At 43.8% G+C, this 14195-nt stretch overlaps 1 protein-coding gene across 1 annotated transcript; it reads left to right on the forward strand.

Annotated features, from left to right (window-relative positions):
• The first annotated feature begins 224 nt into the window (after window positions 1–224).
• On the forward strand, window positions 225–7189 carry PANX3 (pannexin 3). Its single transcript, XM_066259596.1, has 4 exons — window positions 225–405; window positions 1659–1801; window positions 4396–4610; window positions 6480–7189. Exons 1-4 carry the CDS (start codon window positions 225–227, stop codon window positions 7117–7119), a joined length of 1179 nt encoding a protein of 392 aa, XP_066115693.1. The 3' UTR covers window positions 7120–7189.
• Window positions 7190–14195: the final 7006 nt, after the last annotated feature.

Raw genomic sequence — 14195 nt, forward strand, 5'->3', positions numbered from 1 at the left:
CTCTAGTGAGGACCAAGTAAGCTATGCCTCCCTCTAATTACCAGGTGTTTGGTTCAGGGCCTGGCCAGTTATTTAGAAAGCCAGCGCCTGTTCCTGGCATAGATGTCCGCGAGGCTATGGTTGCAGGCACTATCTGTTCAAAGCCAGCTGCTTGAAGCCACCATCTCCTCACTCTACTATCCTGGGACCCCTCCTGCCACATCTGCACCCCAAAGCTCAGGAGCATGTCACTCGCACACACTGCTGCAGAATACATGCTGTCAGATGCCCTGCTGCCTGACCGCAGGGGCCCCCACCTCAAAGGACTGCGACTGGAACTGCCCCTGGATCGCATGGTCAAGTTCACAGCTGTGGGCTTCCCCTTGCTGTTGATGTCCCTGGCGTTTGCCCAGGAGTTCTCCTCCGGTAAGTGGCTTCCAAGACCCAGTGCCTAGGGGCCTCTACTTTGTTTCAACTCTTTAATGGGTTCTGAAGTTAGGCAGCTCCCACACTGTCTAGGTGTTATAACTAGCCTGGGCATTACCCAAAAGACTGACTATGCATGAGTTTAGAGGACCAGCAAAGCAGAGGCACCAACATTTTTGGAAAGTTATTTCTAAAAAATTGCAATAAAATATATTTAGTTTAAATTTCAGTATTCATGTACTTCATGCCACTGCAATAATTAAACTTTTAAAATTTTTATATGGATGAGGGAGATTGGGGACCCTATCATCTTTTTGGGACCTAGGACTTGTAAAGGTCTTGGTCATCCATGTTTTTGATGAGTCTCTTATCTTCTTACAGCCTTCTCCTTACTCCCCATCTCCAGGGTTACTGACTTAAGAACATATGTTAACTGTCTGACAGCCCTTGGCATGTCATAGGTTAATAAATCCATTTCCTCTCTACACACACACAAACATTAACAAACACATGTATGTAGTGTTATAGGTGATAGCTTAACTCAGAAAATCTGCCACCTCTATGAAAGAAGAGATGGACTTCCCAATAATTGGGATTTCTGTCTTTCTGACTCACTACATTTCCCAAGGAAGTGTGTCAACCTCCCACTGCTTCTTCATTTACCCTCAGATGGGGAGTACTGGTTCCCACTTCTGACTCTTTCTAGAGAATGTTGGGAAAACCAAAAACGAGAGATCTCCTTCTAAGCTCACTTTCCTTCTAGCACCAGTCGTCCACCTTTCTTCTTGATTTGAATGCAGAGGTCCAGGCAATGAATCCTCTAAATTTTGGAACCCAAGAGGTGTCAGCTCGCCCAGAAAGGAGACATCACTATGAAACTGCAAGCCTGGTGTCAAACTGCAAGAGTGCAGGAAGCGCCCCCAATGTCCCCATCCACACCCCTATCTCCCACCCTTTGACCCTCTGCTGCCTGCCTGTCTGGGAGTCCAGGGGGCGTTCAGAGACAAAACAAACAAACAAAACAAAACTGGCAGACATCAAAGGCAAGTCAGTGTATGGGCAGGCCTGAGTCAAAGAATAAAGGGCTGTCCTGTTATGTCTGTCCTACAGTGACATGGGCTTACCAAACCCAGAAACTGGGGCATGGTACAAAAATTAGAGGTGCCTCCTAGAAAGCCTGCAGCTGAATGTCCCCTGGATTCCCATTCCTCACTCCAGATCAGGGCTTTCTCAAGGCTGTATTTCTGCTCCAGGGTCTCCCATCAGCTGCTTCTCTCCCAGTAACTTCAGCGTCCGACAGGCTGCTTATGTGGACAGCTCCTGTTGGGACTCATTGGTTCACCATGAACAGGATGAGCCTGGCCAGTCCAAGACGAAATCACTCTGGCCTCACAAGGTAAGTGGGCTGGAACTCAATCAGGACAGTTGTGTGGCTGAGTGGGGTGGGACTGGATTGCATCATTACATTCTCTCTTGCCTCTTCGCCATTCCTCTCCTTTCATGTGTTGGTCATTGATTTTCACATTTCAGGCGCTCTTCAAATGTCTGGTAATCTTTGGTTTCCCACTTTTATCTGATTGGAAATTTTGTGCTGATTGATGAAGCTTGATGACTAGCAGTCTTCAGCTTAAGGCAATCCCTTGGGCCACTTCACTGGGAAAACTTCAAATATACGCCTCTGCAATCCTTATGCTTAGCTGGTCAGTTTTCTCAAGGGAATGATTGATCCTTAATTTGTGTAGAGGAGGCAGGGTGGAGCTGATGTCCACTCAGATGCAGGTCTCAGTATTCATTTAACTTCCTCCCTATTCTCAGTATGGTGTCCCTGCCCTCAATGGACCCAAGTGCAGAATCTCTCTGGTTTAATGTTTCTGAGGAGTACACCACAGCCTTCTGCCAGGGGAAGAACAGAGTAGTCACTGAGTCCATCATGTTACAGAATCTGCAGGGCTGGGTTTTCAATATTCCTGTTTCCAACTCCACCTGTACCTCCACTTTCAGATGTACATGGCATCTCTAATTCCTGAGTCTCTGGTTCTGGGGTGCAAAACACCGTGCTTGCTCTATTGTGTTCAACTCCTCACCCACCCACAGGCTGGCATCTTTTGTCACTCAACTGCTTTTGTTTTCAATAGTTTGTTACTCTTGTCTCCTCTCCTGTTTTATTTGTCCTTATAGGACAGTCTATTTTTATCCCTTTATTGTTGTTCCAATGTGGCTTTGTGAGGGAGCAAAAGTCATATACATGTCCAATTCACAATATTTAATCAGAAGTCACTCATAAACATTTTGTAGTTACGACAATTTATATGGCCTCAAAACACCGCAGTTCTAGGACTCAGACAATACCAGAGACTTAATGCAGAGTTCATAAGGTCTCTGTCACTCAAGCAGGATCTGGAAGGCAACAACTTCAAGATAGTACAGAGGGAATTCATGTCAGAAAAGAGTCAAAATCTCTAGGGGTGAAGAGTTTGTTTTAAAGAAATGTCATTTTTTTAAATAGGCATAAAAGGGCTCTAGTTTTTTCTTATAGTCTAATATACCTTTCCCAACGTGTTTCTCTTGTTTAGTTCAGGGACACACACATACACCTTTCTCCTCCTTTTAGATGTAACCAAATGTGTCCTCCCTCTTTTTTTTTACTCTCCTCTAAAATACAAATCACCCCTAGTCCAGAGAAGCTGAAGTCAAGCAGTTAATAAGCTCCAAACAGACTGCCAAGTTCCAAGTCCCGCTCACTCATCTACTAGATGTAAAACCTTGTACAGCCTGACCAGGCGGTGGCACAGTGGATAGAGTGTCGGACTAGGATGCGGAAGGACCTAGGTTTGAGACCCCGAGGTTGCCAGCTTGAGCGCGGGCTCATTTGGTTTGAGCAAAGCTCACCAGCTTGGAACCAAGGTCACTGGCTAGAGCAAGGCGTTCCTGGGTCTGCTGAAGGCCCACGGTCAAGGCACATATGAGAAAGCAATCAATGAACAACTAAGGTGTCGCCATGAAAAACTGATGATTGGTGCTTCTCATCTCTTTCTGTTCCTGTCTGTCTGTCCCTATCTATCCTTCTCTCTGACTCTCTCTCTGTCTCTGTTAAAACAACAACAACAACAAAAAAAAAACCTAAAAAACAAAAAACAAACAAACAAAAACCTTGTATAGGTTACTTAATATTTTCATGCTTCGGTTTCTTTGCCTGTAAAACAGATAATAGTAGTACCTACCTGATAGTACCCTGTGAAGATCAAATGAAGCAATGCATGTTAAGCATAGAGCACAAATATAGCTTTAAATGCCTTTACAGGTAGTTTTTATTGTGGGCAGAATAGTGGTCCCAGCCTGGTTAGGTGTGGTAAGTATAATAAGGAACATAAGGAAAAGTCCCTTACCTCAGGTAGCACATGAGAGGGGGAAGAAGAGGAAATGAGATTTGACTTCTCCTCTAGAGGATCTAAGTGAAAGTCAGCAATGTTGGGGCTCCTGGCTGGACCATAAAAGCTATGGACTCTAGATGTGTGGTGATGAGAAAGAATCTGGAACAAAGAAATGTGAAAAACTGAAAATAAAGACATTCTCCCCTGGGATGCCATGACCACTGTTGGCCATGATTTCTGGTTAGCTACTCAGGCTAACATGCATGGGAAATGGGAGCCCTCCCACTCTCTCTACCCACCCACTCCTCTGTCCTATCCACCCCCTTACCCCCTTCCTTCCTTTCTCTCTCCCCACAACTCTCCCTCTTTCTGCCTCTGCCTCTCTCCTTCCTGGGATCCTACACAGACCCCAGATCAGAAAAGCCAAGCTGGGGAGCACAGAGAGCCACCAGCCCTTCTCTCCTGGGTCTCACTATATTCAGCCAGGTCAACAGAGCCTTAGGTGCTAGGCCTGTGATAGCTCATTCCCCTTCTCAGGCAGAAGTCCCCCAATTCAGAGCTCTCTCCACTAGGTCCCAACACCCTGGACCCCCCTCCTCAGCTTATTCTCACCCTACAGGCCCTCCCCTACTCCCTCCTGGCCCTGGCCATGGTCATGTATCTGCCAGTTCTGCTGTGGCAGTATGCAGCTGTGCCGGCCCTCAGCTCAGATCTGCTGTTCATCATCAGCGAACTGGACAAATCCTATAACCGCTCCATCCGCCTGGTGCAGCACATGATGAAGATCCGGCACAAGAGCTCAGACCCCCATGTTTTCTGGGATGAGCTGGAAAAGTGAGTTGTCTCTTTCACTCCTTTTTGAAGGAATCCATCAAGCATTAAAGTGATATCCATGCAGAGTAATGCTTAAACTATCCTTCCATCCTTCTCAAGAGTGCAAAGTGGTTAACATTCTCTCATGACCTTTCTATCATTTTTTTTTGTTTTGTATTTTTCTTAAGTTGGAAATGGGGAGGCAGTCAGACAGACTCCCGCATGCGCCCGACCAGGATCCACCCAGCACACCCACCAGGGGGCGATGCTCTTCCCATCTGGGGCCTCGCTCTTCCGCAATCAGAGCCGTTCTAGCGCCTGAGGCAGAGGTCACAGAGCCATCCTCAGCGCCTGGGCAAACTTTGCTCCAATGGAGCCTCAGCTGCAGGAGGGAAAGAGAGAGACAGAGAGGAAGGAGAGGGGGAGGGGTGGAGAAGCAGATGGGTGCTTCTCCTGTGTGCCCTGGCCGAGAATCGAACCCAGGACTCCTGCACGCCAGGCCAACGCTCTACCACTGAGCCAACCAGCCAGGGCCTCTATCATTTTTGTACAGGGAGAGGAGACTCTGCCTCTGGTTTACAGATGTACAGTCACAAAGGGGTTAATCTCTCTAAAATACTACTTTCAATACCACTCCTCTGCTCAAAAACTTCCAATAGCTCACCTCATGCATACAGAAAAATATCTATACTCCTCCCAAGTGACAGTAAATTTCCATTCTACCCAGGCAGTCTCCTTCTTTTTTCCTAAATAAGTCATCCATCATTTATGAGTACCACAAACTGTTTTGGGTGCTTCAGTGATGTCTGTGTGTCTGTTGGGGGCAGTGGTGGGGAGGAGACAAAGTTGTACCACCCATATTTACCAGAGGGAAAATAGACAACGAATAATCATAACATGTAAGTAAATTATATGGGAGAAAGTAAATGGTATGAAGAAAAATAAGTAAAGCAGGATAAGGGTGGGGGTGGTCAGGAAAGCTGGAAGGTTGTGGAATGTTTTAAATAGACTAGCCAGGGTGGGCCCCACCAAGAGGATAGTTGAGCTAAGATTTGAAACCATATTCTGTCTCATATTTGTGCACACACAGTCTTTCTGAACCCTATATACCTTTGAAGGCCATCTCTAAGACAATATTCTCTATAAAGGTTTCTGACCACTCCAGGTCACATTGTTATCCTCTCTCTTCTAATTTACAATTACCATGGTTTGTATTCATCATTTTAACAACAAATTAAATGCTATTTTTATTTTAAGTTTGCATATTTTAACTGTCCCTTCACCACAAGCCAGAATGTAAGCTTCTTCAGAAGAGAGACTGGCTTACATGTACATGCACCTGAATACATGAATTGGGCCCTGACCAGGTGGCTCAGTAGACGGAGCATTATCCCAGCGCAGGGGCACATGTGAGAGGCAATCAGTGAGTGTACATCCAGGTGGTACAACTGGGTTGATGCTTTCTCTCTCTCTCACAATAATAAATTTTAAAAAATAATAATAAAATAAATGAATTGGCCTAAAAACATACAGAGTATACAGACCAAGAACTAAAATATGTTTCAACTCCCAGTCCGGTGCTAACTTAATCTGCCTTACTGCTTCCTACGCATCCTACTTCTTCTGCTGAGATGTTTATCTGCCTTGCTGAACAGAAATCCAGTGTGATCATTTATTATTCATTGATAATTCCCTAGGTTTACTGCATTGCACTCATTACCTGGAGAATTAGGATATACTTACCTCCTTTTGGGGTGAGGGGTGATTAAGCTCAGAGAAGGCAGATTTTCATGAGTTTAGGATGCCATGTTGGATACACAGATTCTGTTACTTTCCCATATGGTTCTAAATGTTCCCTTCTAACCTTGCCTCCTTTCTCCCCCTGCACAGGGCTCGAAAAGAACGATACTTTGAATTCCCCTTACTAGAGCGGTATCTGGCATGTAAGCAGCGCTCACATTCATTAGTGGCTACCTATCTCCTGAGGAACTCCCTCTTGCTCCTCTTCACCTCAGCCACCTATCTATACCTTGGCCACTTCCACCTGGATGTCTTCTTCCAAAAGGAATTCAGTTGTTCTGTCAAGACAGGGCTGATAAGTGATGAGACCCACATCCCTGATCTCATCACATGCAGATTGACCTCCCTGTCTGTTTTCCAGATTGTTAGTCTCTCCACTGTAGCAATATATACTCTACTGGTTCCAGTGATAATCTACAATCTTACACGGCTATGTCAGTGGGACAAACGACTCCTATCCATCTATGAGATGCTTCCAGCGTTTGACCTCCTCAGCAAAAAGATGTTGGGGTGCCCCATCAATGACCTCAACGTGATCCTTCTTTTCCTCCGAGCTAACATCTCTGAGCTCATCTCTTTTAGCTGGTTGAGTGTCTTATGTGTGCTGAAAGACACGACCACCCAGAAGCACAACATTGACACTGTGGTTGATTTCATGACTTTATTAGCTGGCTTAGAACCTTCAAAACCTAAACACCTCACTCACCAGATACATGATGAAAACCCATAGTTAAGAAACCATGGAGAGCCTGACCAGGCGGTGGCGCAGTAGATAGAGCGTCAGACTGGGATGCAGAAGGACCCAGGTTCGAGACCCCAAGGTGCCAGCTTGAGCGCGGGCTCATCTGGTTTGAGCAAAAAGCTCACCGGCTTGGACCCAAGGTTGCTGGCTCCAGCAATGGGTTACTCGGTCTGCTGAAGGCCCACGGTCAAGGCACATATGAGAAAGCAATCTCAATGAACAACTAAGAAGTCGTAATGCGCAAAGAGAAACTAATGATTGATGCTTCTCATCTCTCTCCATTCCTGTCTGTCTGTCCCTGTCAATCTCTGCCTCTATTAAAAAAAAAAAAAGAAACTATGGAGCAAGAAATTTTATGGGTAAAAGACTTTCTCCTTCCTCACAAGCCTTACACACTAATATACAAAAATATCCACTTTAGAAATTTTGGATTCTAAGTTTGGATTCAGCTGAATTATATAATTTGTATCATGTTATCCTAAAGGTGAGAAAATATAATCAACATATGGAAATAAATCTAAAATTTAAAAGTTGAGGAGTCAAAGGACTAAAAAATTAGATCTAGAGCATAATATGAAAGAAAAAAAACCCAACTAAAATGAAAGTCTGGATGTTTAACAAGGAAAGAAAGTTCTAAGGCTATTTATGGAGGCAGGTTTTTCTCTCTATATTTACTCTATGGCCTTTCTAGGATACATACTTCACTTACCCCAAAGAACAAGTGGATTAATCTGGTAAGAAAATAAATATATGAAATCTCTGGAAACCCTTTGGTGTGGCCTGAAATCCTAGGAATATGCCAGCTTGCTTTGTGGAAGTCATCAACCTTGCCCAGACCCTCTGTAACCTGTAGAGTGGGCAGGAAATAATGACAGGAATTTGGAATATGCTCTTGGGGTTTAAGGACAGTGTAGAACAAGGCTAGGACCACACATCAGCTATGGCTGGAGCCAAGAGGTGTGCAGATAAACCTTTCCATCATTTAAATCAGGGACTCACTTAACCAAGGGCTGGAATTATGGGCTATGGATTCCTTCACTACTCTTAATGGGCCCAGGTGTGCTTTTAATAGCCCAGGAGAGGCTATACATCCACTTTCAGTTAATCATGGAAGAGTGACCACTTAAGTAAAATGCTGGTGAACTCCTTTTCTCTCTTCTCTGACTCATCACCCCATCTTATCTGATAACTTCCTTTCCTATACCTGTAGTTAATAAAACTTTCATCTGACTCCAAAGGCCATTCTCAGCCCACAATACAACCTTTTCCTCATTCAATATTTCTTTTTAAAGGTGTACATTATTATACCCTTTTTCATATAGGTATGTAGGAAAATTATGTTGTTACTGACAAATTTGGATAAGTTTTTCTAAAACAAGCAAAGGGGATGATAAATAATCATTCATTAAAAGCTTCCTATTGTAGACAGAGGCAGAATCAAAGGGTCCAGAGGAAAAGCGGGCATAAGGAAAGGGGATGATAGGAAGGGATCAGAAAAGGGAAAGAGATTGGTGAAATTATACACACATAACACAACATTATAGAGAGCAGAAAAGCAAATCCTGGAGGAAAAGGGGAAGGGTGTTGCGGGGAGGAGGGAAAGGAAAAAAAAATCTTCCTATTGTCACTGGTAAAAGTCTAACTCTTCATATTGGTACACAAGACCCTTCGCTATCCAAATACTGCCTACTACTTTTGTCCTCTTGCCCCTCTCCACATATATCTTTCATACTTTTTTTAAAACGAGGAAGAGAAAGAGAGGGATAGACAGGGAGAGCAAGAGATGAAAATCATCAACTCATAGTTGCGGCACCTTATTGTTCGTTAATTGCATTCTCATATGTGCCTTGACTAGGGAGGTTCCAGCCAAGCCAGTGACCTTTAGGCTCAAGCCAGCGATCATGAGTCATGTCTATGATCCCACGCTCAAGACAGCAACCCCGCACTCAAGCTGGTGATCCTGTGCTCAAGCCGGATGAGCCTTCGCTCAAACCAGCAACGTTGGGGTTTCGAACCTGGATCCTCAGTGTTCCAGGCTGACACTTTATCCACTGTGCCACTATCTGGTCAATCCATCTTTCATTCTAATCGACTACTTGCAGTGATGATAAGCCTTTGCATGTGCTGTCCCAACTGTCCAAGATGCCCCCCTGTTCTTCCCTGGGATGACTACAAGCTCTCCTTCAGAGTGAGCCCACACATTCCCTTCAAGAAGCTTTTTCCTCCTCCCTCTTCCCTAAGTAGGTGCTGCCATTTCATACAATACATACCTCTAAGATGAACCTTCCTACACTGTATTAATATTGCCCCTTTACTTGTCTGGCTTGCTCTCTTAAGTAAGATTCCTAAACATTCTGCAATTATGAGCACTAAATATTAAATATTTTTCTGAATAAATAAGTGACTGAATGAGTTGCTCAGAATATCACAGTTTGGCCCTGGCCAGCTGGCTCAGTGGTAGAGCATCGGCCCAGTGTGTGGAAGTCCTGGGTTTGATTCCCTGCCAGGGCACATAGGAGAAGCGTCCATCTGCTTCTTAACCCTCCCCCCTCTACTTTCTCTCTATCTCTTCCCCTCCCACAGTCAAGACTCCATTGGGACAAAGTTGGCCTGGGCACTGAGGATGGCTCCATGGCCTCTGCCTCAGGTGCTAGAAGGCTACAGTTGCAATGGAGAAATGGCCCAGATGGGCAGAGCATCGCCCTCTAGTGGGCATGCCAGGTGGATCCTGGTCGGGCGCATGCAGGAGTCTGTCTCTCTGCCTCTCCACTTCTCACTTCAAAAAAAAAGAGAATATTGCCCTGGCCAGTTGGCTCAGTGGTACAGCATCGGCCTGGCGTGCAGGAGTCCCGGGTTCAATTCCCAGCCAGGGCACACAGGAGAAGCGCCAATCTGCTTCTCCACCCCTCCCCCTCTCCTTCCTCTCTGTCTCTCTCTTCCCCTCCTGCAGCCAAGGCTCCATTGGAGCAAAGTTGGCCCGGGCGCTGGGGATGGCTCCATGGCCTCTGCCTCAGGAGCTAGAGTGGCTCTGGTTGCAACAGAGCAACCCCTAGATGGGCAGAGCATCACCCCCTGGTGGGCATGCCAGGTGGATCCCAGTTGGGCACATGCGGGAGTCTGTCTGACTGCCTTCCCGTCCAACTTCAGAAAAAATACAAAAAAATAAGAATAATAAAAAAAAGAGAACATCACACTGTTTGGAGCACACAGACCCAGCCTCTAAATAATCCTGTATGGAGAAAGCTTTGGGCACAAAGATGTATTTTGCAGCAATTGATGACCAAAAATCCAAACAACGTAAAAACAATTATGTAAAATTATTATGCTATAACTGGAATATTAAGTAGACACTCAAAATTATGTTTATAAAGAAATCATAACATTGCAAAATGATGAGAACAATGGTAAGTGAAAAAGAAAACATTTAGTATGAGCTAACCTGAAGGTGCATAAAAATATTCAGTATTATATAATCTATATAAATATTCATGAACACACACATACCAACATGTTAAAAATGATGCACTCTGTTAAGCCAAATTCGGAGGGACCCAAAACATGAAAGACAGGAACAAGGTCCGTCATTTACACATCAAAGCTTTATTGTCTAGCTTGGCCAAGCAGCAGGAACTCCCACAGAAATCTGACGGAGAGCATGCCGGCCCTTTGTTCTACTTAGTTTTTATAGTTTTATAAGTGGGAAGTACAGAAGCAAAAATTGCAATTAGGAGCCCCTTACCGCTATTGGTTATAGTCATATGTCCTTTAACATAATAGGACCACGTTCAATTTGCAAGCCATACATCATTTTGGAGAAAACAAAATTTACAAGCCAACACAATGGTAGAAAGATGTCTCTTTACATATTAAAGGCATTCTTATATTATCTAGTGTTTATCTGCCATCTCTGTCCAGTCACACATGCATTTACATAGGAGAGGTAGTTTCGTGTGGGGACAAATGCCCGCGAATGGCTCATTGCTATAAGAAAAGGTTTATTTTGGCTTTTCTCTCCCTGTACCTGGCTAGCCATTCACCCTTTTCCCCACAGGCATGGTGGAATGTCTGGGAATCCATGTTTTCCTCCCCTTTGCATTTACAATACAATGCCAAGGGCCATCCTGGTTATGCCAATCACACAGTGCAGAGACTATTCTCACAATTTCTCTGCACACCTTAACCCAAATTAATAAAATGTTCTCCAAGCCTCCTAAAATATTAATATTAATTCTGTAGCCTTTGGTACTACTTTACAACACCTGCGGGTGAAATGGCTCAGTGGCTCCTCACACTCCATGTGGCAGCATTACAGATTCTTAAACTTTTTGTACTATATTTTCTAAATTTCTAAAATTTGTATGAAATGTTTTATATACTGTTAGGAAATTTTGTGTGTGTGTGTGACAGAGACAGAGAGAGGGACAGACAGACAGGAACAGAGAGAGATGAGAAACATCAATTCTTCATTGCAGCACCTTAGTTGTTCATTGACTGCTTTCTCATATGTGCCTTGACTGCTGGCCTTCAGCAGACCGAGTAACCCCTTGCTCGAGTCAGCGACCTTGGGTTCAAGCTGGTGAGCTTTGCTCAAACTAGATGAGCCCACGCTCAAGCTGGCTTACTTGGGGTCTTGAACCTGGGTCCTTCGCATCCCAGTCCGAAGCTCTATCCACCGCGCCACTACCTGGTCAGGCAGGAAATGTTTTTAATGCAGAACAAACAATAAACATTTTAATGAAAATTCCACTGAAATCCATTGGAATTCAGAGCAGCTTGCAAACTAAGGCAAATGATAACACATTCCCTCCCACTAGTCATGAAAAGGAATAACGGAAACATAGCCAGATTACAGAGCCTGCAATGATGAAATACAGCTGGACAGCAAGTTAACAGGCAATTAGGAAATAGGGGATTTAAAAGAGAAAAAAAAAATCTCTTCCTATCAATCAGAACTATCTATTTTCAGGTTCCAAGGTACAGTGCCAATCTAGAGTATCAAAGGCATGAGTGTGGATATTGTGTAGACTTCAAATATTGCTGGCAGTTTCCAAAAATAAATCTATGTGGCTGCCTTGAGTATGTTTGTATACTGGCTCCATAAAGAGTTGCTCTGTTAAAATCCAGTCAGATCCAACAAAGGGTAGCTTACAATATGGACAGACATGAAAGAACTTTCCTTAAAACCATTTTTGTCAAGACCCTGTCACTATTTTTACAATTTTAAGAAAGGAATGTTGTAAGGTACCAAAAGCTGAAAATTGATATTAATATTCTGGGAGGAAAGGTCAGGCTTTCCTGTCCCGTCCCTCCTTTGGGGAGGGGAGGGAGAAGAATGTAGAAGTTTCTGGCTTATAAGAACAATGGGTCATTCAGTTTTAAATCTAAAATAAAGGTTAACCTAGAAACTTCTTCTCTTTCAATAGGAGGAATCATTTACATACCACCTTGCATTGATTGTAGCTCCTCCCCCTTCCTGGAATCTTGAGGGTAAAATACCTCTAGGCTAGTGAGGGAAGAAGAACCCTGAAAGATTTGTAAACATCTTTGATTGTGTTACCTTGAGTCTTAATGTTTCTGTGTATCCCCTAAACAAATGTTGCCAGCTCATACCAAGATGTCATGCTCTCCCCCTACCCGTAAGCAGCCCCTGAACTATTTTTGGGACTGCATGGTTTGGGCTTGCAGGTTCCTCGTGTCAGCTATATGCAGCAGGCATATTAATAAATCTCCTCCTCTAATAAAACTCTTCAAAATTCATCTGGACTGGGTGTCTCTATGTGAACTCGATGAAATGAGGTACAGTGCCTTTCAGAATCTGGGCTGCGGTACTTTATAACAGGAAAACCTGGGTCAAGTCTAAACATTTTTTTTTAAACTCTCATTGTAAGTTACATTAGCATTAGATTTTTTCTAGTAATTCAATAAATTTACTATGTATATATATTCCATATACCACTCTAGAAGTCTAAATTTTTAATATATAACAGTAATTATGTTTTATATCATAATAGTAGTGTCTAACACTGATATAAACTCCATTTACCTCCATTATTCTACAGTATATTCAGTTTTCAGAGGAAAAACCTGTGGCCCAGAGATTCACTCAGCAAGCGATATTGTTGTTAAAAGAATGGATACAAGATTCTGCCTTCCAGACCCATGTATTTACCAGTATTGCATCTTAAAGAATTTTCTAGCCTCCTAATTTTATGATTATGAAGTTAGAGCCACATAAATAGATGTATAAGAACAAACATACTTTTGGTACTATCAGGCAAACTATGACTGAGGGCCTTATTTGTGCTTGCATATTATTAAAGCTGCTTGTTAAATCTTCCATCTTTCCTGCTAGAGTCTTAACCTGAGAGAAGAGGCTTTTCTTCTATTTAGCACTGTAGTCCTCACTCTTACCAAAAAAATAATAAAATTAAAAAAAAAAAATCACACAGCCTGACCAGGCGGTGGCGCAGTGGATAGAGCGTCGGAGTGGGATGCGGAAGAACCAGGTTCAAGACCCCAAGGTCGCCAGCTTGAGCGTGGGCTCATCTGGTTTGAGCAAAGCTCACCAGCTTGGACCCAAGGTCGCTGGCTCAAGCAAGCGGTTACTCGGTCTGCTGAAGGCCCATGGTCAAGGCACATATGAGAAAGCAATCAATGAACAACTAAGGTGTCGCAATGCGCAAGGAAAAACTAATGATTGATGCTTCTCATCTCTCCATTCCGGTCTGTCTGCCCCTGTCTACCACTCACTCTGACTCTCTCTCTGTCTCTGTAAAATAATAAAATAAAATAAAAATTAAAAAAAAACAAAACCATAGCAGCCTGACCAGACCGTGGCACAGTGGATAGAGGTCAGCCTAGGACCCTGAGGACCAAGGTTCAAAACCCCAAGTCACCTGCGTGAGCAAGGAGTAACTGGCTCGCTGGAGAGCCGCCTTTCCCCCCACCCCTACCCCCACCTCCTCAAGGCCCATATTAGAAAGCAATCAATGAACAACTAAGGTGTTGCAACTATGCGTTGATACTTCTCATCTATCCCCCTTTCTGTCTGTCCCTGTCTGTCT

This window comes from Saccopteryx bilineata, chromosome 2 (assembly GCF_036850765.1).
Source record: "Saccopteryx bilineata isolate mSacBil1 chromosome 2, mSacBil1_pri_phased_curated, whole genome shotgun sequence".
NCBI classification, from domain to species: Eukaryota; Metazoa; Chordata; class Mammalia; order Chiroptera; family Emballonuridae; genus Saccopteryx; species Saccopteryx bilineata.